At 44.1% G+C, this 24,065-nt stretch overlaps 4 protein-coding genes across 6 annotated transcripts in view; 2 read left to right on the plus strand and 2 right to left on the minus strand.

Annotated features, from left to right (window-relative positions):
* LOC108160537 (potassium voltage-gated channel subfamily H member 8) overlaps positions 1-24,065 on the minus strand; it is a 51,281-nt gene that overhangs the window by 24,493 nt on the left and 2,723 nt on the right. For all 3 annotated transcript variants that reach the window (XM_017294599.2, XM_033391467.1, XM_033391466.1), the window contains exons 3-5: positions 3,741-3,869; positions 312-422; positions 65-184 (exon numbers count right to left, since the gene is read on the minus strand). In XM_017294599.2, coding sequence (XP_017150088.1) covers positions 65-184; positions 312-422; positions 3,741-3,816 — 307 coding nt within the window. In that variant the 5' untranslated portion in view covers positions 3,817-3,869. The remainder of the gene's footprint in view (positions 1-64; positions 185-311; positions 423-3,740; positions 3,870-24,065) is intronic.
* Positions 6,544-7,044, minus strand: LOC108157987. The gene has a single exon (XM_017290132.1). The coding sequence runs from the start codon at positions 7,042-7,044 to the stop codon at positions 6,544-6,546; it is 501 nt and encodes a 166-aa protein (XP_017145621.1).
* On the plus strand, positions 7,867-8,521 carry LOC108157986. Its single transcript, XM_017290131.1, has 2 exons — positions 7,867-7,947; positions 8,003-8,521. Exons 1-2 carry the CDS (start codon positions 7,867-7,869, stop codon positions 8,519-8,521), a joined length of 600 nt encoding a protein of 199 aa, XP_017145620.1.
* On the plus strand, positions 12,421-14,950 carry LOC108160538 (phenoloxidase 2). Its single transcript, XM_017294603.2, has 5 exons — positions 12,421-12,833; positions 12,895-13,525; positions 13,586-14,219; positions 14,278-14,530; positions 14,596-14,950. Exons 1-5 carry the CDS (start codon positions 12,478-12,480, stop codon positions 14,792-14,794), a joined length of 2,073 nt encoding a protein of 690 aa, XP_017150092.1. The 5' UTR covers positions 12,421-12,477; the 3' UTR covers positions 14,795-14,950.

Genomic DNA, 24,065 nt, shown 5'->3' on the forward strand with positions numbered 1-24,065 from the left:
AAACAAAACAATTTTCGAAACATTGGCGCACACTGTAATTTTCCCATTCCAGCCACTGACTTACCTTCTTTCTTGTAGAAAATCACCTCGAGCTTCAGTTCCATTTTGGCGGAGAGACTTTTCTCAATTTGCTGTTTGTGCTCGTCCTTCGTATCCGGTCCGTAGAGGAAATGACATGAGCAGCCTGTTTCGCGTTGTGCAAACACAATTGAATACAATTGTACAATACATTGAAATGAGTATTCAAGTGTTAAATAAGTTGGGGCCGTCTGCCTGTACCGTGCAGCCCTGTGTTCTGTGTCTTATCTTACCCTTTTGCATAATTTGAGCGCGCGAATATCCTGTCAAATCCACGAACCCATCCGAGCAATAAACAATAGGATTGCCATTTGCCTGCGCATTGCCGAGCACAAAGTTCGAGTCTGTAAAGGAAACCGACAGGAAGAATGGGGTTTAACAAGAAGAAGAACAATAGAGCCAAATGTAAAGCGGCAGATGGAAATGGAAAATGGAGTTCGAAATGTTGTGGGGCGATTTTCAGCCCCTTTTCATTTGTCATGAAATATGGTCCCGACAAATAAGCGGCAATAATAACAGTCCTGCTGTGCCCTAATTCCGACAGACATGCCACTCTCTCTAGAGGGAGCTTCGCTTTAGAAGAAACATCCTTCTGTACCTCTGAATCGTTCAAAAATAGAAATAGAAATTCTCCTCTCTATTATTATTCTTACTTGTCTTTGGTATCTTTTTTTATTTTTGGAATACCTCAAAATCTGAAAAAACGAAATGTAATTAATCCTTTCCCCCCCCCCACACACACACACATCCGACACAAGCTTGTAGCACAAAATTAAATTCTTTCTCTGGGATTTTGGCCAATTCCCTACTAACATACATATATCTGCAGCTGTCCTTGACAGAGAAATAGAGAGCTGAGGTGGCCTAAATCCGCCTGAAGGCTTGCCAAAGACTTTTCCCGACTTGGACAAGGCTCAGTGATTCTTAGAACCATGCATTTATTCTTAGATTTCAAAAGAATATATTGAATTGAACCAAATCACAATTGCCAGGACTGACGTGTATCCACATCCACATAAACATCGCTGGCTGCAACAGAGAATCTATGAATAGAGCATTCAAGGATTATAATTGCCAGCACAATGGACGCATTACACCCGCAGACATCTGTGTGTGGAACAAATGTACGAGTAATTGAAGAGAAAAGCAAGCCCGATGAAAGGCAGGCAGCCCTGACTGGGCCCTGAGCTCTTAAGGCATGAAATGAAATCAAATCAATTTGCATACGAGTGTGTAATAGGTAGATAGATGGCAGGAAAAGTATGTAATCAAATTTGTATGATATCTAAACCAATTACTGTGCGTTGCGTACTCCTCTACTCCTCTTTTCCGTTTCGATACAGTGCAGTGACAGTGCATCCGTTTCCTGATAAACTGAGAAAACGACAGGGAAAAATGAGAGTTATTGCTTGAAATCAAAACCACTTTATCCAGTCTCGCATTTCACTGAAGCTTCCAATACAATCTTTACAGGTTGTAATTTATTACCTGCTAATTGTCGCCTCCTTTTTTTTGCCGAGCACTATAAAAATATTCTCTTAAATATGCTGAAACACTAACTCATGCGTTTAAGTGCAATTTTGTATCAAATTTTGTAACAATAAAGTCCATTAACACCATCTCTCTCGCATTGTGGCCCTTCCATTATAAGCTAATTGCCGTTTCCTGTTTTTACCGCTGTACAATAACCGTTCTAACGAGTGTTACAACATTTCCTGGTTGTCAGGGGAAGTCGATAGTAAACTATAAATTGATTTATTTCGCGGCTGCTTTCCCATGGCCAAACAAATTGGCTTGGAATGTTACATCGATCAAAGTTCGGGGAGGTGATAATGAATACATGTACATCTGATCTTTTATATGCCTACGACTGAGGAATATACCCATAGCTAGGACGAGATCTGGCTTTATTCATCCTTTATTAGAATTTATCCAAAGTTACTAAATATAAAATCCTCTATAGTTATGATGAATCTGCCAGGGTTTCCAGAGCTTCGGTTCCCAGGACTTAATTTGTTTACTTTCGTATTTTTGTTTGAGTTACGATTGAGTACGTGTTTTGAGGCCGCCGCTGGCGACATGAACAGAGGGACGGACAGTCAGGGTCTTAGTTGACTCGACTCCTGCTTATTTAATATGCCCATTTTATTATTTATGCCTCGTAAAACCTTTTTAACCCCCCGCTGGCTAAGGGCATTTCATGTTCAGAATTTGTGACAACTCGTGAAGACAATTATCGCCATCCAACTGTTGTTTTTTTGTGCATGAAAGAGGATTGAATAAAACAATTAATTTATTTAATGAGAGGCGAACATCCTGCTTGTACCGACACGTGTATGTCCTGTCATCGGTTGATTCGGAAGAAAGTTAAGAAGCCCACCCAAGCCATTCGCTTTGGCATTCGTACTATTTTTATCGGAGCTCCTTTCACAAGGATTCAGTGCTTGTCAGAGACTGAAGAAAAAAGTGTTCTCTTCGTATACATTTTCATATTTTCTTCTTTTTATCTGATTAATACGGCTTTGCTTGATTAACCCCTGAAAGCTGATGAATGGTGAAGTAACTGACGATGAAGGAGGAAAGCTACAGGCTGGTGGAGGCCGATGTAACGCTGAAATATGAAGAACTAAATGAAGATGGGAGACGGGGGTTTAAAATAATACCCGCATGCAAAAGGCAGCCAAACAATTGCACAGTTTAATTTACTGTAAAGCATTCTTTTCTCAATGGAAAAGTCTCTTTTAAGGATTCTGCCCCCCCCGCCTCCGTGGGGCATTGCGTTGCCAAAGCGATGCGGGCCGTTCGAGAGGCAGTCATGGTGGGAAGGTAGGTAGAGAAGTTACACTGAAACAAATAATTAGCTCAAAATTGTAGTACATTTGCACCACATTTGTGCTCATTCTAGAGCGGTGCTTTTGCCATGTCCTATTCGATCTGTTATAGACTTTTCTATGCTTCTCTATTCTTTTCTTTAGAGAATGCTCTAGACATTGCAGGTCACAGAAATTATCCTACCTACAAGATCCAACGAAAATCTGCTTTGTTTAATGTTTGTGAAGCTCCAATAAAACTGTCAGCTATAGCCTATTTTTTTTGTGAATTCTATAAACAGAACAGTTATTTTTCTCAGTATACTCCACCGCCCATACATACATAGTTTCAATTTATCAGGAGGTAGGAGCATTTTGCAAGCTTTATGCGCTGATTTCAATATGGATAAGGCCACCCCATCCACCCCCTACGCAAACACACAGACGCAACAATTTGTGCTTTAACGGCAGTTTTCCCAATACGCGAGCACTTAACAGACAGTGGTCCCTGTCCCACGCTCCCCACTGTTTCCCAGCAGGAGTGGAAATAGGACGACAGGACAGGGACAAGTATACGGACTGCTGGCAATCTCTTATGTGGATTTTTTTTACGATTTGCCCAAAATGCCAGCATTTGACTTATGCACACTTGCTCTGGCTCTGGCTCTCGATTCATGTATCTACAATATACGAGTATGGAATATCTCCCCCTCGCTATGGTGGGGTCTCAATAAAGAGTGTCCTAAAAATAACATTACAAAAAATCATATATGGTAGGTATGTGTACAGAGTGGATCCTGAGATCTAAGGCACGGGTCCAGGACTGAGGAAATCGCTTAGCATTTCACTTACGCGTGCCATCGAACCGTGTGGCTATGGTGTCCAGAAATGTGTTTTGGGGCGCTAGCAGCCCCTTGCGCGCTGGCATGGGAATCGTGGGGCCGGTGCGCCTATAAAAGCGCTGCTTCGGTCGTGGCAATGCTGCAAAGATACATAAAAGATAGTAAACATCAGTTTTATTATTATACATTTTATTATACATATGTAAGTCTTTTTCATATATTTTTTAATTGGCGTTTTTCCTTTCATACCCATCGCATTGTTGTTGCCCCTGCGATGTGTTTTCATTTATGTAAATTTATGGGTATTGAAATATTGGTCCACACTTTTTTATACGACAGACCGACACTGAACTAATATAGAAAATAATTCGAATCCATTTAATGCGAAGGGAAATTCCGGCAACAAGTCCGGGCCACAAACAAATTGGAAATACATCAATAGGGTCTTCTCCGTATTGGTAGTTTATTTCAGTGCCTACGTCAACGTAGGCGCCAGGTCGTGTAGGTGTTAATTTTCAGACAACGACACCAGTGATACCCTTTCGGATCCATCGTTTGGTATGACAGATAAATGCGATTGTAAGAGGGGCATGTCCAGAATAGCTACAAAAAATGTTTAATTGTAATTCCTTTTGAAAGGGTATTCAAATACCAGCAATAGAGGAAGACAAGCCACAGCAGCGGCAACAGCTGTTAATGTTTTTTCATGGAACAAATGTGTGGGAAATGACAAAAAGTAAAAATGCGATAAGAGCTGGTTAAATACCAATCGCTGACGTCTGCTGTCGTCCTAGGGATATGCATTAGGGCGGTGCAGGAAGCAAGAACCAAACAAAATTAAATTTGTAAGGAAAAAATAGAGGGGAAACATGACATTTCACTTTATCATTTCTGTAAAGGTCACTCCGGAACTCAAAAGTCCGGAACTCTGTCATCATTGCATAGATTGAAATAGAGCGAAAACCCAAGGCCCCAACACACCTTGACCGTGCGACTGACGTTGGCTTTAAGGGATCACAAACCAAGAGAAAAAAGGAGAAGCGAAGCGAAGAATTTTGATGCACAGTGGGTCAAGAACATTTACATATATGTATGTACAGTGGAATAATGTATGTATATGCGAAAGATAATTTATCTAGTTTTGCCCATTGCCTAGCTGCCTGGGTCACCCTACTAAAACAGTCATTCTAATTAAGTTTCGATGATAACACATTCCAGGCACCGATGAAGACCTGTCAACTACCCCCAATAGCATCTGCAGCCCCTAACCTGGGCCTAAATTCAGTTAGAACGAAAATGCAATCATGATTAACTTGCCATTAGAAGAGGACCACGACCATGCTGGCATGGCTTTACAATCCTTGCTGTGACCACAAAATACACACACACACCCATTGGATGGTGGTAGGTGGGCGGGGAGTATGCACAATAAGGATGTTGGGTTAGACCGCAATATTTTCATTTCCAACATTTCCGCAACAACCTGTCGAGTGGGTGTGTCCCCAGCAGGTGGCAGAAGCATATGATTTCAAGAGTTTGGCAAGCCCTGACACACACACACGCGCACAAACACACTATACTATGTTTGTGTGCGTTCCATTTCCGTTTCCGGCTTATTCCACATGATTAGGCTGATGCTACTCGGCAGCTGCTCTACCGCGTCCTCTTCCTTACGGGTACTGGGTCGACGAGGATGCACAGCGCTCAAATTTCTTTGGCAAACGTTGGTTTTTGCATCAAATAATCAATATGAACGTACCCCAAACGAGAAATCAAACCTCAAAGTGAATTTCCATTTCGATAAATGAAATTGCTCTGAAATTCCATTTGAACACTGCGTACATCTAGGAAATAAACACCAGAAAAGTATGCAACAAATCCACAATAAAAAATATTTTATATTGATTGCTCTTTTGGTTTATTTTTTTTTTTTCGATAAACTGCTCTGCATTAATTTTAATAAAATTCGAAAATACATACTTTTTTGTAGCTTTATTTACGTTTGTTTGTCGCTTTTTGCTGCATGCACTTTACGAAGATTAAATTCTGTGGTTATTTGCATTCCACTGATGTCAAATTGAATAGCCAAAAACGGACGGACGGACAAATCTTATATAATCCTATACTTCTCGAGTACCGGGTCTAAAAAGAGGCAGTCGTAGACAGAGTTCAATCGTCTGACACAATCCCTATTGGAGCTGAGGTCTAAATAATGGCACATTAAAAGGACTAGGGCTTTCAGCTCTTATGGTCCCCCTAAGGACAAAATCGTTTCCAAGAATAGAAAAAGTCCATGTTAAGGCAACAGCACTTCCAGGAAGCTCAACCGGTGTATGATGTTTGCCCAGGAGTCTAAAAATTAAGTAATCTTTAAAGCAGATTAAAAAGGCAACTAAATTCTCACTCGTGTGGCCCCTGCCGCCTGTCCAGCGTTCATTTAAGCAAATTTGGCTTATTCGGTGCCCATAAGATGCTGGCCAGGAGTTCGAAGAGCCACCTAATAACCAGCGTTGAGACGAAATCGCCTTGTAAGAGGGCGAAACGAGTTTGGAATTTTTAATTCCACCTTCCGCATGTGGCAGCTGAGAATGGCACGTGCCCCATAAAAAAGAATATGGGTGCGGGCAAAGGCCAGCGGGGAGAGGAAATGTGGAAATACGATAATATCTTTTTGGCATTTCCATTGGCAAGCGCACACTTGGCTGACCAATAGCCAGGGAATTGAATGCTGTGGAATGGAGGGCAAAACGTAACCAAATTGGCCCAAATTTTATTCCGCCTTCTTGCCACATGCCACTCGGATAAGGGAGTCATCACTCGTCCGAGCCATCCTTTTTGTGAGTGCGTCGTCGCTGTACACGGCTCTGGATGAATCCCCGGATCACTTTGTTCCCATTTGAGATGAACTCGAACCACAGGTTCATGTCAGCCTCAAAATTGAAGGCGGGCAAGGACTGCATATCGGATCGGAAGCCCCGCACATAATACATCACATCCTTCGGCCAGGGACATCGCTTCGGGACATTGCTAAAGCGATCCATACGCTCACGTCCCAGCTGGATGAAGACGATCTGGTTCTTGTTCGACAGCAGGCTGCAGCCATCGATGCCAGTGAGATTGAACAGGGTGAAGTCCTCGCCCGAGTTGCGCGGCAGGACGATCCGCATGTTCACCTGAAACCGGACCACCGGCTGGCGGAACATCAGCTCAATGCTGAAGGAGGGACGACGGACGCTCTTGCTCAGGCCGCACTTCAGGTGCGACAGCATCCCCTCGGGATCCTCGCTGCGGCACGTGCAGTTCGTGAAAATCATATCAAAGTTGGCCTGCGGGGGATCTGTATTCATTTGAATCCCCATTTAGTATTCATCAGGCTATACATTACCTTGCCCCAGGCTCCCTGCTGGAGACCAGCAAAGATGAGCAGAAATATTGCGCCAAATTTGAGATACATTAAACCACAACCGAAAACAAATTGCGAATGGAAGTATATCTTTTTGTCCGAAGAATAATTACAAATTCTTTCTAATCCCCATGACTAATTGCTCTCATTTGTGATTAGTGATTTTTAGCGGCTTATTTTAATGGGCAACGCGTAATTGAAAAAGTGATTACGAGTGATTAAGCAACCCATCAATGATCCGATTATAATTATTATTATGGAGAGAGAAAGAGGGAGATGGAGTGTTAAGCCCCTGGTCGATGGATGAAATTGGGGGAATGGAACTTTTATGATGATTCCATTTGTGGAAATATCTTTAAATATTGAATTGAAAAATGCACTCTTTTTAACGTAATTTCCTTTGTATAATTTTAAGAGCAAAAAAGGGAAATACTTAAGATTATTCAAATTGTAATCTAGACAGATATTTACGGGATGTATGGGTATTATTTTGGAACCCTGTCTTTGAAACTCCATGCATTAGATCCGGGAACAACAGATATCTCTATTGATGTACGTTTTCTCGTACAAGTGCCCCACTATCATAAGGATTATAGTTATTATTATTCAAACATTAGTCACGGCTCTGCGGACAGAATCATTGGTAATATTCTAGTGCCGGCCCAGCATTTTGGTTATCAATTACAGTTTACTGGCATAACCGGCTGAGTTTTGTTCGGAAATGCGGACTGAAATGTGGCCAGATACATTCGGAGTGCTGCTAGGAACCCTTTTTGTGTGGTTCTTCTGTTTGGAACTGACAGTGGAGGCCAAGGTGCGTATGAGTGATGCGAAGAGAGAAATGATGATTAATGTTTGCCTTCGAGCAGAACGATTTTGAGCTGCAAGTCGATAACTTCACCTGCAGCAGCCAGGACACGGACTACCGCATTCTGAAGGAGTTCCGATGCGGCCTGAACAAGAACGCCAAGCGTCGGAGCTGGTACATGGAGTTCAAGCTCCAGGAAGTGACCAGCGAGCACGAGGTCTTCATGACGATCGTCCTGCCCCGCCGCAAGCCCATGCCTGAGTTTGTCCTAATCAACCTCACCACCGACGGCTGCCAGCTGCTCTCAAACCGCAACCAGGTGCCGCTCATGCGACTCGGCCGCAACATCATGGACCGCTTTAGCAACTTCCCCAAGCAGTGCCCCTTCGAGGGCGATGTCATCTACTATATACGCGGCTTCCGCTTGGATCTCAGCCTCCTGCCTGCCGTCGATATGGAAACCCCGGTCCACATAGAGTTCGGATACCAGGCCAAGTCACAGGGTCTACGGTGGCTCCAGGGCAACCTGGCAGCGCGTGTGCAACGGATGAGCGAAAAGAAGCGCTCCAAGAAATCATAAATGGCAGCATATAAGGGGAAAAACATGTGTATATTAAAAACATGAAGCTTGGTTAACCGCAATGTCTAAACCTTAAAAATCTATGCATATATATGTATAAAATATTTCATAATCCTATGTATATCGATTAAAGCTAATTAAAGTGCGATTATGCAGAAGTACTAGGTATTATCGATGATATTATCCATACCCAGGATAAAAATTAGAGAAATACCAGATTGTTATTGCTAATAATGTTTATAAAGTTTGGGTTAAGTAAGTATATCTCGTAAGTACACACACTTAAACAAGGTTTTGGATTGGATTGGATTTTCCAGGTTTTCGGCTACACAATATACCAAACAGTAATATCCTCTTCGCAAGTGTAGAAATGAAATGTATTATGCTATGACAAATCAGCAGAAAAGTAGCACATGGCCGTGGAGTTAATATTGCAGAAAATCATCATCCACCACCTGTCGTGGCAGAAACATCATCAGCCTCCACCTGTCGTGGCCAGACAGTTGCCGTCTACGGAATCAGCTGATGCACTGCCCGCCCCCCTTTCAGGCCCCGCCATCGCATCCGTTGTTCCTTCATCTGATGCCGCACTCGGTGCTATTCCGTCCATGTCACTCCACAAAATGTTGTTCAATTACCTCCACAAAGAAGGCGACAGACAGAGACAGGCACAGAGACGGCTAGAGGGACACAATGCGACAGAGACGTAACGGAGACAGAAAGAGATAGATAGAGAGGCACTGTAACGGTATTTTGCCGAGTGTTTGTACGACTGACAGATGGCGCACGGGACATACAAGACAGAAGCCAGAGCAACAGCTGCCACAATTTGCCATTTGACAGATGACGCGGCAATGGGGCAATACGGCAACGGAGAGAAGAGTGAAGAGTAAAGAGACAACTAATAACGTTTGTCCAAAGTTTGGCAGGGCAAAGGGAAATGAAATGAGAAACGGGACGACAATGTCGTCTTTTGATGATTTGTTACAGCCACAGCAACAGTTAGAGCTACCGTAGAACAGTCAACGTTTTTAGTAGATGAACTTTCGACAACGGGCCATGTGTTGCAGACATTCTCAATTAAGATCCCCCTTCAATCATCGAACATTCTCTAACAATCCCCCAATCTTTCATACTGAAATACACATACATATGTACACACATATGCCATTCGCCCACATTCTCATGCACGGCTTTGATGTCACTCTGGTACAAACTTTACCCCCTCTCTACACCTTACCCCTCGCTATCTAGCATGCAGCTCTGCAGCAATGTATGTTAATTAGACGACAGTGACTCACTCCCCCTCTCACTCTTTCTCTGTCTCGTTTTCTGGCTCTCTGTTTGTGTCGTCTCGTTACAATGAATTTGAGTTAACACCTGCCCTTCCCCCAAATCCCTGACAACCGATTTGATGGGCCGAAACAAAACATTTTGCCTCCAGCATTGAATTCGTTTTGGAACCCTTTCAACAGCAGGCTCAAAACCAATTAAGGCCAATCCGAAATTGAACGACGTACGCTGTCTGCCACATGCCCCCACACAGAGACGTACAATTACTTCAATAATTATTAGACACATTTGCACATGCAAATAGATTTGAAACCTCTCCCAAAGCTCCTCAAGCCATTGAAAACAGAAGCTCCCAAAGTTAACACACTTTCCGATCTCCAGAAAAGAAACCCAAGCACTGTACTGCCGACGAAATGAATTTCATGTACTAGACATACTCGTAATTTACTCGTACAATGGTGTTCACACAACGGAGGCAAGGACAAAGGAGCTACTGAAGGATTGCTAGTCAACATTTTTCCAAAAATATGAAAATTGCCAAGTCATTTAATGACGAATGGTTAGGATGGGAGAGAAAATGGAAGAGCGAAACAAGAAAGATGAGTACTAAAATTTCGTTGGAAAAATGTTTGGGAAACCTTACGAGGAACATCATGGGTAATATGACAACATAAAGGCAACGGAAGAAGAGGCTGAAACAGATTTGGGCACCAACAAGAAGTTACTTTTCATCTGTCTGTCAAGGAAACCATCCTTCGTCATTGTCCAAATACGAATTATATTGCTGTGGCCCCTTTATTTAACTTTATTTAACACCCTGATAAGTTGCCAAACAGATTAGAGTCTTGAATTTTTAATCAGTTCCGTTGCCAAAACTGTTTCCAAACAATTGAAAGCGAAGCCAACCCAAACTTTGCTAAGCCGAGACCCCACACATTTCTGTGGTTAAACCGCGGCTAATGAATAGTTTGAGAACCTGTGCGTGCGTGTGTGTGAGTGTGTCTATGTGATGTTTTGTTCCTTGCCACAGAGCATTTAAGTTGAAATCTAAAAAGTGAGGGGGTTCGGTTAAGCCTTCCCAGCGGATAATTAACACGGCCCTCACAGTCCCGTTTATGACCCCAGCCGTGGGCCCGACTTTCTGCCCAACTTTGGCCATAATGCATACAGAAAAGTACTCTCCGCCTTTTACCACCATCAAGCCACAAAACAAAGTTGTGAGGTTTTTAAGAGAGTTCTGTACTTGTGCCAAAGTTTACTTTTTGGCGGGTCTCCTAAAACTTTTTCACGTGTCCTGCTGAAAGCTTTTCCTGCCGGTCTTTAATTCGATTCCCGCTCACAAAACAGAACAAAGAAAATCTTGACTGTCTGTCTACACGAGCACACACTTTATAATTAATTAAAGCAAGTTTGTCTTTCTGCTTGAAATCTGCAGCACATTTGCCATGTCTGCGTGCTGAATATCCGATGAAAAATGACATTGCTGGGATAAATATTTTCGTAGAGTGAACTTAAGAGTCACGACAAAGTACAAAACAGTCGACGTTTATATGCTCTTTACCTTATTATCCCTAATCCAACACATAGCTTAGCAACTTTAACCAAAAGTTTACCATATGTGGATAAGAGGTAGTGCTAAAATAGTGTTGGTGATGGTATAACAGTGCTGGTAGCTTCTACCTACTCCAAAGTTTAGTTTGTACAGGGAAAATGACTAACAAACTTTGGCATTAAAAGTCATTTTCCAATTGTTGTCGTGGCCAAAGTGCAGAAATTGTGAAAATTGTGAAAATTCATATTTTTGATTCTTCCCCATCCATGCAAAATGCTGAAGCTCTTGTTGTTGCTGTTTATGCTGTCAATTTCACAGATTAATGCGCACACATTTTCATGGAGAAAAGCCAGGAACAGGACCATGGTCTGAATGGTGATTCGGTACTGAGAGAGCCGCATTTATTATTGACAATGGCAATGGCAAAAGTTTTGCCCCTGACCAGACGCCGAGAGCGACCAAAATTGATTTACAGTATAGATATAGATATTTTAATCATCAAGGCCCACGGGCTGGCCTACCCCAAGGCCTGTTAGTTCTTGGCTGCGTCTCTCCCCAGGCGAATTTATGACCAAAAAGAGAGGTGGGAATGGGAGCTCAAAATACAATTTATTGCCTTGTAGGCAAAGGACAAACGGAGGATGGAGTGGAAGGGATGTTTCAGGCAAAGTTTCGATGTTGTTGTAAGAAGCTTTTCTAGACCGTACGGACTTCTTGCTTTAGGCAGTTGTGAAATTTTGACACCATTTGAAAAGTGAATACCTAATTTTAGAACTTTCCAAACAAACCCACCCAAAGTTAATGCATTCTTCGGCCTCATAGAATCCTAATCTAATCAATTTTGCGGTTAAGAGAGCCCATAATTAGTTGCATTCAAAATAAAAAACCCGAACCAGGCGTAATGTTCTCTTATCACCTCTTAAACGAGTGCTATCTGCTTAGGGTTTGACCATTTGGATATCGTGAATACGGTTTGCGGTTAGATTTTCGAATGTTTCGAGCTCTGAGTAGACTATATAAAGCCAGGGACTGCGTGGAGACAGCACAGTGCGCTCATAGCCTCACATCGAGTCACATTCCCAATTAAAATCGTTTCTGGTGATAGCTGAAAATGACCAATACGGATCTGAAAGCCTTGGAGCTGCTGTTCCAGCGTCCCCTGGAGCCGGTGTTCACCACTCGGGACCAGGGAAAGGTGGTGCTCGAGCTGCCGGACAGCTTCTACACGGATCGCTATCGCAACGACACTGTGGCAGTGTCCAATCGTTTCTCGCAGGATGTGGACCTGAAGATCCCCGTGCAGGAGTTGGCCAACAAGCCAAACCTGGACTTTGCCAAGAAGTTGGGCCGGAAGAACCAGTTCTCGCTGTTCAACGATCGCCACAAGGAGATCGCCAGTCAGCTGATCACCTTGTTCATGGGTGCCCCCAATCTGAAGCAGTTCGTGGCCCTGGCAGCCTACACGAAGTAAGTCCTAGGCTGACAACCGTCCTTGGAGGATCAATGACAACCGCTCTTCTCTCTGCAGGGATCGCCTGAATCCGGTTCTCTTCCAGTACTCTTATGCCGTCGCCATTGCCCATCGCCCGGATACGCGTGAAGTGCCCATCACCAACATTTCGCAGGTGTTCCCCAGCAACTTTGTGGAGCCCTCCGTCTTCCGCGATGCCCGGGAGGAGGCGGCGGTGATCGGCGACAGTGGGGAGCGTATCCACGTGGACATACCGCGCAACTACACGGCTTCGGACCGCGAGGATGAACAGCGCCTGGCGTACTTCCGCGAGGACATCGGCGTCAACAGCCATCACTGGCACTGGCACTTGGTGTACCCCACCACCGGGCCCATGGAGGTGGTCAACAAGGATCGTCGTGGCGAGCTCTTCTACTACATGCACCACCAGATCCTGGCCCGCTACAACGTTGAGCGGTTCTGCAACAACCTGAAGCGCTTGCAGCCGCTGAACAATCTGCGAATCGAGGTGCCCGAGGGCTACTTCCCCAAGATCCTCTCCAGCGTGAACAACCGCACGTATCCGGCTCGAGTGTCCAATCAGCTCCTCAAGGACGTGGACCGCGAGGATGCTAGCATTGAGATTGGCGAGGTGGAGCGCTGGCGCGATCGTGTCCTGGCTGCCATCGATCAGGGATTTGTCGAAGATGTGAGCTTCCACCCCGGAGAGTTGCAATTCCCTTGAATTTAATCTTTAATCCTCTCGTAGGCTTCTGGCACTCGCACTCCCTTGGACGATGTCCGGGGCATCGATATTCTGGGCAACATGATCGAGGCATCGCCGGTGCTGTCCATCAACAGCCAGTTCTACGGCAATCTGCACAACCAGGGCCACACCATCATCTCGTACGCCCACGACCCCGATGCACGGCACTTGGAGGAATTCGGCGTGATGGGGGATGTGACCACGGCCATGCGTGATCCGATCTTCTACAGGTGGCACGGGTTCATTGACTCCATTTTCAACAAGTTCAAGGCTCGCCTGGATCCCTACAATGCCGCCCAGCTGGGCTTCGACGGCGTCAGCGTGACCTATGTGGAGGCGAAGATCGGCAAGGGCAATGCCAGGCCGAACACCCTGCTCACCTACTGGCAGAAGTCCAGTGCGGATCTTGCCGCTGGCCTGGACTTTGGCCCGGCCGCTGACGGCAACATCTTTGCCTCGTTCACCCACTTGCAGAACGCTCCCTTCACCTACACCTTCAACGTGACCAACAATGGGGCACGCCGCACGGGCACCTGCCGCATCTTCATCTGCCCCAAGGTGGATGAGCGCAACCAGCCGTTGCGACTGGAGGATCAGCGACTCATGGCCATCGAGATGGACAAGTTTACCGTCGAACGTGTGTACACCACCTAATACTCTACCCATATATGCTTATTCCCTGAGTTTATCTTCAGTTATGCCTGGAGAGAACACCGTTCGTCGCCAATCCACGGAGTCCTCGGTGGCCATTCCCTTCGAGCGCTCCTTCCGGCCCATCGGCGCCGCCTACCAGCCCAAGGCCGCCGATGAGCTGGCCCGCTTCCGTTTCTGCGGTTGCGGCTGGCCGCAGCATCTGCTGCTGCCCAAGGGCAATGCCCAGGGCATGCTCTTCGATCTATTCGTCATGATTTCCGACTACTCGCAGGACTCTGTGCAGCAGCCCAATACGTGAGTGGATTCCTTATGCTTGGGCTTTTCCTCAATTTGACCTCCATTTCTCCCCCACCCGACAGACCCAACGATGCCTGCAGCACCGCCTACTCCTTCTGCGGCCTCAAGGACAAGCTGTACCCGGACAGACGCACCATGGGCTTCCCCTTCGACAGGCGCCTGCCCAATGCCAATCTGACTGAGCTGGTCGGCGCCTTCCAGAACATGGCCAAGACCGATCTGAGGATAGTGTTCAACGACCGTGTGGTGGACAAGCCCTAAACCATTGACGACGCGGACCCATTAAACCAAGCTGAACTTAACGGAAATGACCCTGAACTTTAATCTTTCTATAGCTACGTATATTTGTGCACCATTCGCTGTTGTTTTGTAGGTACCTAGTTTTTTTTTAAATATATTCCAAAATATCCCAAAAAATTCGAGATATTCAGTTTACAAACAGAATAATGTTCGATTCGAACCATCATACAGTAAGGATACCCTACACCCTACACACAAATCAGTAACAAGGTCCAAAAGCCAACCGACCATTTAATCCCTAGACAAATGCGCTAACAGTCATGGTAGAACTATTATAGTATACGCATGTATATGTACATATGGGGTGGGGTACGACCTTGTGAAAGAAATTAGGTACTAAAATAGAGACCGCTCCCTGAGGAGCCCTGACCTTTTATAAATCTACCATGCCATAAATGGGGCACAAGACTGAGAGCAAATATTCATCCAGAGAGGATTCTCATGTAAGGCCAGAGAGCAAGCAAGAAATTACAATACAATCCAGTAGACACAAGCAGAAACAAAATAGGAAGGCGAAACCATGAGAGCAGGAAATATGGAATCATCGGACAAAAGCAAGCAAACAAAAAAGGTGGGCGAGCGAGCAGTGCAGCCCGATGGCTAATGGCTTCAGCAACTGCACACATCTCCAGAACGAAGACAATGAGAAACAAGGAGAGAAGACTGGCACCGAAACACTAGATACCCTTTCAGTTGCATCATTTCTTTGATATAGTCATCCCATTTTGATCACAATCAACATTAGACTGGTAATTGTTGTCTTCGGCTTGAATCAAGCAAAGTTTTTTTCACAAAGTTCCTATGGCAGCGGCAAACATCGTAATATAGTACTCAGTGAGGGTATTGCAAGCTAGAGCGCTGCAGATCTCTTCGCGCTGCATTTTTGCATAGAAAATTATTAATCAAAGCAGAGAAGCCCGCCCTCAATTTATTTCTCGCTTCGACTTGTTGGCTCTCCAATGCTCTGCTCTGCACACACACACACACACTCCGACCCAGCCACATATATAGGCACTCGTAGATGATAAATATTTACTGTTATAAGAAATCCTCAGCTAGAAATATTTGCTTGTTAAATATTTGCTTTACATTATTGAATCTAGATGGCCTGTGCCAAGGCGATTCCCGGCACAGAAGGACACATCCACACAGGCTGTCGGGCGTTTTTCTGTCCTACTCAGACACGCCCACAAAGTGGGCGAAGCTAATCCTATTAGACTTCAAAGCTGTTTACCACAACAAAACTTTGCCAGAGCCCAGGCCCGGAGACGTGCGACTTGGCCCTAAACTCGGACTCAAAGTCGAAGTCGAAGTCGGACTCGCACTCCGACACCGATTCCAATGCAAACACCCGGAGAGGTGTGTCATAATGCGGCAGTGGGCCTGGCATCAGCAATCTGAAAACCGCTGCACGTGTGGGGCTTATTAATTTTCGACAGTTACCGCGTCGAGCACTTTAATTAGAGCTGCGACGACAACGACGACCCACTCATGGTGCGCAACGGCATAGGGATAAGGATAAAGTTCTGTATCGAGACTGTGCTTCGTTTGGAATTGGAATTGGGGAAGCCACTGGGAGACAACAGCTGCAGAAAACAAATTGATTTTTAATAGATTTTTATGGGGGCTTTGGGAAGAACAGATAATAGAGGGTGTTGTTCCAAGGATAAATTAAGCTAGCAGTTGCCCTGAACGTGCACACCAGGACGCATACGTTATTACAATCCTTTTTCCTCCAAAGCATGTTCTATCTCTAATTGCTTTGATGTGAGATATTTCGAATAGAATTTCCACTTTTATTCATTTATTCACCAACTTAAACTAAAGCTAAAAATTCCAAAGGATCCAACTCATTAACTGAAACGCAAATAGGCTTAAGCCTTAAGCTATTTCAGGCTTTAACATCTGAATCTTTTTGTGTATTCGTTTTCATTTTAGAAAAATAAATAAAGCAGCTTCAGTTTATATTATCTCTCGCGCTGTTTCATTTATTTTAAACCGAGTTCATTGAGCCCATGGAAAAGTTGCCCGTACTGTTGACAGCCCGTCCACCCAAAAAGCGAACGTCGCGCCGGACAGGCCACAATTTAATCTCCTTTGTTCCGTCGCTTGGCTTTTTATTTCTTTTCAAAGATGCATATTTTATGGGTACACATTGCAACTGATGTAAACTTTCTCTGAACTCAAATTAAATTACAGCAAAACCGTAAATTGTGGTATACCCTGATCTGTGGAGAAGTATTTGCGGTTAAAAATTACAGATTTCGGCAGGAGCGATATTTCAGGCGAAAGAGGGATAACAGATAGTATAGTGATTATTAAAGTGGAGAGTTCTTCTAAAAGACGACCCAAAGCTTCTTAGAAAACCCAAGGTGATAGAATTTCAGAGCAAATAGGAGTCCGGATAAGTGAAACTCCCGGCCAAGGCAGCCAACACTTAAAGAGTGCTTCCCTTCCACCCAATTATTAGACCTGGCCAGAGGACATTCCAACTCACGTTCTGGCTTTATTTATGCGGGAAAATTGTAGAAAATTAAAATGTAGACAAGAAATAGAAAGAACGAAAAAGTTGCCGAGCTTTGTGCAAAGGAAGGGAGAATGCTTTAATTTATTTTGGTAGCTGCAGGGCAAGAAAATTCGTGTGTTTTATTTTGGTAAGGGTAGCGAAAGCAGAGGGGGTAGAGGGTAGAGGGTAGAGGGTGTGGGTAAGGGAGAGGGGGTGTTACCACTTAGGCATAACTTTGACTTTGGCTTTGGGTCGTTTGCCCCATATGTTGTTGTTATTGCTGGCATTAATGTTGCTTACTTTGGGGCCAAGGGCTTACTCTGTGTTGGGAAAAATGTTTGCTAAGGATTTCGGGCATATTAGCATACTTTTTGCACTTCTCGTGTGTGTGTGCTCCACTTGGGAGCAAACAAATGCATTGTAAATACTGCGAGTGAGAGACACTGAAGGCAATTAGGGAAGCAAATCTAGCAGAAACCAATCGAAATACGAATATTATCGGCCTAATGCATGATACATATGTACTAGAAGTCCGCAGTCACTGAAAGTGATTTGCACCATTGACTGCTTAATTTCTGTGAAATATCCAGCCAATCAATTCTCGTCCAGAAGCCCATTAAAAAGTCAATCAGACGTGAACGCAAGGCATCCAAACAGATGGAAATCCATAAACCGACCTTGCACCAATGCATTGCAGCCGACAAACTGAAAGTGAGATATGCCAAATGTAAACTAAATTTTCCATGGCGAAAAACTGGAACATCTCGGGCGCATTCTCGCACGCCTTGAATTAGATCTGATGGGAACGTATTCCAGTGCCCTTCATGACTCCCCCAGCACATGAGAACAGATTGTTTTGAGCTATTTTTGTCGCCTGCTCATGTAAACATTAAACATATATGGATCCGCGGTAATACATAATTGCGAGTATGCTGCGCCCAGCTCCACTGAAATAATCCACCCCCTACCAATTCTGCCCCATCGAAGCCAGGGACTGGATGAAAGTCATATATAGAATTACACAGCTTTCATACAAGCCATCCGCATACAGCTGCATACAGTCTGTACAAACAGTTTATTTACAATGTAACTTATCTTTGTTATGCTTTCTTTTCGTAGTTACAGATCGAGGGATTTTAACAAAACTTTCAGTGTTTTGCCATTGTCAAAACACTTTCCAGACAAACTGTGTGGAATCCGTGAACGCTAAAAAGTGTGTGTCACTCTCATATGTATTAAATACGATATTGATTCCCAACTGGATTCCCAAGTAATGACTCCGTGACGCACTCCTGCCCACAAGGGGAATGACAGGCAAATTCAAGAGCTACTCCAAGTACTTCTAGCCATCTTGGGGGGTCCTATTCTGCTTCCGAGCCGATGCTGTGTCTCGGAGCATGCTAATTGTTTGCAATTATGCTTTGAGCGAGCTTCACTATGCAATGAAAACGAAACGGAATGGAAATTTAAGAGGAAGATTTTGTAAGTACATTTCGTAGAGAAGGAGGCGGCACGTCAATTGCATTAAAATGATAAAAACTCTCCCAGTGAAGAGCTACCACTTGAAACGGAATTAGGTAAACCGCAGAGAACTTGCATTTGATTTAAATTCCACACAATTACGTACGTACGTATTTCACAATAAATATCAATGGAACTGTGATAATTACTGGATAAATTCACTTACACAAACCACAATTAAAATGCCACTTTGCCGACAATCGGTTTTCCCGAAATTACCTGCACTCCGCTTCCCGATACGACATATCGGCGTCGAAGGGCAATTCAATTGAAATCGCTTGGCGTAAGCGGTGGGTGGGTGATGACATTTCATTTGTTGATCAACGGAGCTACAATAAATTTGCGTTTATTTGTTGTTAAATTTATTCAATCGACGTGAGTGCACTAAAATCCGTTTGAAATTATTATTCCAAATGAGCAAGTTTATTTTTGCTATCCCTTTTGCCGTGTATATTTTCGGTGAATGTTTATTTGCCACGCGCTCTGCCGACAGACATTTACCTTTCGACTGTTAATGCTAATATTTAAATTAATTGCTAATAAACCGGCATCGAATGTTTACACCCCACAGCTCATCCGACAGTCCGTCATGGCAACTGTGTTAATTTTATAATTTTACCCCCTTGTTTATAGTCCATTGCCGATGACTTGAGCAAATGCGAAGCTAAAATCACTTTTATCTGCTGCTGCCAGTCCGTTGTCCGCCGTCCGTGCTTTTCATTTACTTCAATATAAACATTGAAGGTGACCCACTTCGAGAGAGCTCTTTAAGAATTACATTTCTGCATGAACACGATATTTAAGCACAGCTCGAAAGAGAGCGCGAAAGTTTCGTCTCACCCTCTTCGAGGGAACCTTGCTAATTCCTCTCCTAGCTTACTCTCTCTCTCTCTCTCCGCACAGGTACGAGCATTAACGGGATCGACAGCAGCTGTGTTATTTTACCGTCCAATGCGAGGCGTGGATAATTTAATGTTTTATTCACACACACACACACACACACATGAACGCACGCAGCGAGGAGAGTAAATAAATAAATTCCAACATTTACTGTGCGAAACAACAACAATAACACACACTCGCACTGGTAATAATTTAAGCGCAAAAGTGCTGCTTAAAAGCTATTAACTGTGATGTCAGGGAGCCATCTGTACACCCTGGGAAAAGAGGTGAATATGCTTAGATACTGTTCAGCAGCCGTCTTACACCATTTGGTGATCATTTTCTTGAACATGATATTGAGAGAATTTCCCTGGTTTTCAGTGTGGGCGACTGTTTATTCGGAAATTGTTTCGTGAAATTGCACCTCAGATGTAAATTTCAATGAACCCCATATTGGGTTCAAGCTGCCAAAAAGAGGTTCAGAAAAGCTTCGAAGGATCAAACCGAAATGTAGCCGTTACGGAGTCGCTATAGAACCTTTTTTTCAGTCATTTGCAGGATAAGTTTTATCACAATGCAAGCTTTGAATGTCGGTAATGTCAATCCAGAAAAGTATACAGAAATCTAATATACAATTTATGAAAAACTTAAATTATATTAAATTATTATATCTAATCCAATTCAAGTTTGTTTAACCACCTTTTCTCTCCCTTTACATAACAGCACACAGTATGCAAATGGCATACCTGGAATGGTTTGAATGCTGGCCAAAGGACTGTGGCTAGAAATGCGGTTTGTGTCTGTGCCGGAGGCACTTTGAGGCATTGTTGCAGACAGCACAATGTGCATAGAATTACCGCACTTCAAGGCAGCAAGAGACAACAATTATTTTTTATTTCAAATGTGTTCCCACACACCCAGTGCTCTGGGGAAATGGAAAAACAAAACGAGAGACAGCGCCAGCAGCGGCACCAGCAACGGCAGCCTCTGTCCATTATAAAGTTTAGCCGGAAAAACGGAAGGCAATGTAGGTAACATATATATATATTTTAATTTGGATAGAGTGCAGCTTCCTATCCAGCTCGCAACAAAAATGAAAGATCACGGTCGAAAGATTAAACTCATTTAATCTAAAGTCTTTTACTGAACTCAAAGGATAGCTTCAACCTTTTCCATAGTTATTTCTACAGACTGATCCTTTTCTCGACCCAGTTACCTTTTTAAAAATTGTTAAACACAAAAACAAATGTACAAATTGGAAACACTCTAAACATTTTATATGGTTGCCAAATCTTAACGTCTTTTTTTAAATTTTTAATCTTTTATTTCTTATTTGAAACTATTTTGCAGCGAAGATGAGCGCTCAAGATAGCTTTGTATCGGCTATCAAACTGCATATAAAAATCCAGCAGCTAAGGAAGCGGCTGACGCAACGACGAAAGCTCATCCCGCCTCGTGACATTACTCCGCCTCCTGCTAATGAACCGATAAGCGAGTCCAAAATGAGAAGTCTAGTGAGCAGGATCGATCGATCCTTTGCCAAGCAGGCCAAGCCGTCCAGCTTCTGGCGTGAGGTCGATCCCTCGCAAGTGCGGCCCAAGAGTGATTCTCACTTTCCCAGTTGCCAGTGTTTGGAAATCTGCGATGATAGCCCGGACAGCCATCAACATGCACGCCGAAATATCATACATCCGGATAAAAATCCCTACGAGTAGGTCTATGAGGCCTCCAAAGCTCTGGAATCAAATCTTCTGGGGGAATATCGTCAAAGCATTGAAGCTACCAGCTCAAGCCGCACTTCAATTAAAAGTCAACAAAAATTTTCAGTGTGTATCGCCCTGTCTCTCCTCGATAAACCATGTGGAATCTCAGGCGCAGTATAGCCGTGTCAGTCGGTCAAACCCTGAAAATCAAAAGCCCTGCTCAACCTGTCTCTCTGCTGCAACCGCGCAACCGATGTTGCAAGTGCAGCCGATGCCCACACGCTTTCACGCTGAAAAAGCCCAACAATGTGAAGAACTTTGCTAACGCCAAAGGGCGTGAGCCCTTTCGACAGCTGCTGGTGGAACCGAAAAAAGTAGATCTGGCCCCGAGCTATAGAAATTTTTGTAAGCAGATGGAGGGCAGGCATAAGGAATACCCTTGCTCGAGTGGACGAACCCCTTCTCCGAGACGATCTTTTGCAAAATCAACCAAACCGATTCCTCAACAACCCGCCTCTATAGACAGAGAAAGGTTAGTTCCTGCTGCACTTCAACACAAGTATTCTATTCCTGCCGGAACCAATACGAAAACGCTTTTAGAAGGCGTCCAGGGCATTCTAGCCCGGCAAAGAGTAGAGGGGACTTCCCCTCAGTCGAAGGCCTCAAAGTCGACAAGACCAAGACGATCTTCTACTAAGGACAAGTCCTCAATAATTGCCCAAAAACGACAGCCGAAATCAAGAGAATCGATTCAGGAAAAACAAGTAGTCAAAACCAAGTCACACTCGTCTAAGAGAAGCGCACGCTCTAAAAGAAGTTTCGGACGGAAACAATCGGCTGATAGTATGTCTTTAAAAAGTGTTGATCTGTGGAAATGCTTAAAGAAACTGTCGATGAAACGTCCAACTGAAAAGGATTCTATACAAATTGACACTGACTCGGCAGCGAAGCCGCCCGATTTATCCAGCATGGATGATCCTGAGATCTCAATGGTCAACGAGGAATCTTTCTATACTTGTGAACCGAAAGCGATCTCTTCGATATATTTAATAACTCCCAATACATATCAGGACGATTATTTGCCTATCGATATAATGAAACACAAAGATGATTTCCTGTCTTTGTATTCACTGGAGCGAAACTTTAAGAACACCATGCCCAGGATATGGCCCATGACTGAACCAGACATCATCAGACCAGAGAAAATCGAGCCCATGAAAACCAAACCTCGCTCAGAAGGGGATCATCGACTGGCCAAGCGTATCCTCAGGATGAATATGAGAAAAGCTGTAGGTTGCCAGACGGAACCGTCGTCCTCAGCCGACTCTGGCAACCGATGCGACTCATGCAACAGCGACGGGAGATACTCGATTCCCTGCTACCGTCCAGCGACAGATTCTCAGCAGCATGGAAAGCAAAAACGGCGGAGGCGGCATGAGGTTGGCTGCCAAACGGGGTACTCTATCTGTGTTCTGTGCCAGATAGAGAGTCAGCCAGAGCCAGATGAGCCCTATATGATCAAGATGAAGCAGCGCAGGCAGCGCGAGGAGCTCCAGGTGTACTACCGGCAGATGGGCCGCCCGGCACCCTCCAAGAGTCATTCTGACAGGAGTCTGCGGCATATGCGCACACAGCTGGAGCTGTGCCTGGAGATCCTTGCCCACTGCGATCGTATTGTCGACGACAAGCTTTAGGCTAAAACCAAAAATGTATCAAATCAGTGCTGAAGGCTTTGACCCAACTTGATAGCGATCTTACGTTCAAGCTTTCCATTTGGTTGGACCAAGGCCCGAGCAAGTGTATCCATTTATTCTTTGTAGTATTATTCGAATAAAGTGTGTTTTAACCTCTTTTGTATTTCCACCGAGGTCTTGCTCTCACCCGTGAAATCCCAAGTATTCTTGAGAAAAGGAACTGCCTACGATTACACGGTGTAAAGAGTTCATTCACTTGACTTTATACGACCCTTGAACTACTCGTGCACACTCATGGCATATAAAGTTTATTCAAATGAACATTGGCTCGGGAAAACTGTTTCCCTGCATGCATTTCCACAAAATTTATTCCATTCCGACCAACTGCGAAGCATTATAATGTGTCATAAAAGTCAAGTTTTTTTTATGAATCCCGATGCCCAGTCCATCCGCATAAATGTCAATGCCGCAGCAACAAAACCAGACCGAACCTAAGCGCAGTGCGTTCTCATCCGAATGCCTCCTCTTTCGCGCACTCTCCACCATACGCAACACAAGTGCAACAGCAACAAAAGAAATCTTGAAAAATATATATATAAAACTAGGAGAAACTCGGAAAATAGGAAACTCACACTATAGGATACCCGCTGTATGGATAACGCTTTTTAGGATAGGATGCAAAATGATGACACTGAGAAATTCTGTTTTCAAAATATGCTTGACGGTTGGGGAAATGGAAACGCTTACTTCTTCCTGTTACATTCTGTTACTCATATAAGTAATATACCTCTGTTTATCAAGGGTGCAACAAGAATAGGAGAAAAAATCATCAAAGCAACAAAAACTCGGTCGAGGGCTTGCATGCTCGAGACGAGAACTAAAAATTTGTATATACATACGATTTTCGAGAGCAATTACGTACGGGT

This window comes from Drosophila miranda, chromosome 3 (genome assembly GCF_003369915.1).
Source record: "Drosophila miranda strain MSH22 chromosome 3, D.miranda_PacBio2.1, whole genome shotgun sequence".
NCBI classification, from domain to species: Eukaryota; Metazoa; Arthropoda; class Insecta; order Diptera; family Drosophilidae; genus Drosophila; species Drosophila miranda.

What these genes read in the sequence shown, in the direction of transcription:
- LOC108157987 (XM_017290132.1), bottom strand. Translation starts at nt 7,044, where the DNA reads ATGATTTTCACGAACTGCACGTGCCGCAGCGAGGATCCCGAGGGGATG.
- LOC108157986 (XM_017290131.1), top strand. Translation starts at nt 7,867, where the DNA reads ATGTGGCCAGATACATTCGGAGTGCTGCTAGGAACCCTTTTTGTGTGG. An exon ending in AACTGACAGTGGAGGCCAAG is followed by an intron (nt 7,948 to 8,002) that starts GTGCGTATGAGT and finishes GCCTTCGAGCAG; the next exon opens with AACGATTTTGAGCTGCAAGT.
- LOC108160538 (XM_017294603.2), top strand. Translation starts at nt 12,478, where the DNA reads ATGACCAATACGGATCTGAAAGCCTTGGAGCTGCTGTTCCAGCGTCCC. An exon ending in ATCAGGGATTTGTCGAAGAT is followed by an intron (nt 13,526 to 13,585) that starts GTGAGCTTCCAC and finishes ATCCTCTCGTAG; the next exon opens with GCTTCTGGCACTCGCACTCC. An exon ending in TCTGTGCAGCAGCCCAATAC is followed by an intron (nt 14,531 to 14,595) that starts GTGAGTGGATTC and finishes CCCACCCGACAG; the next exon opens with ACCCAACGATGCCTGCAGCA.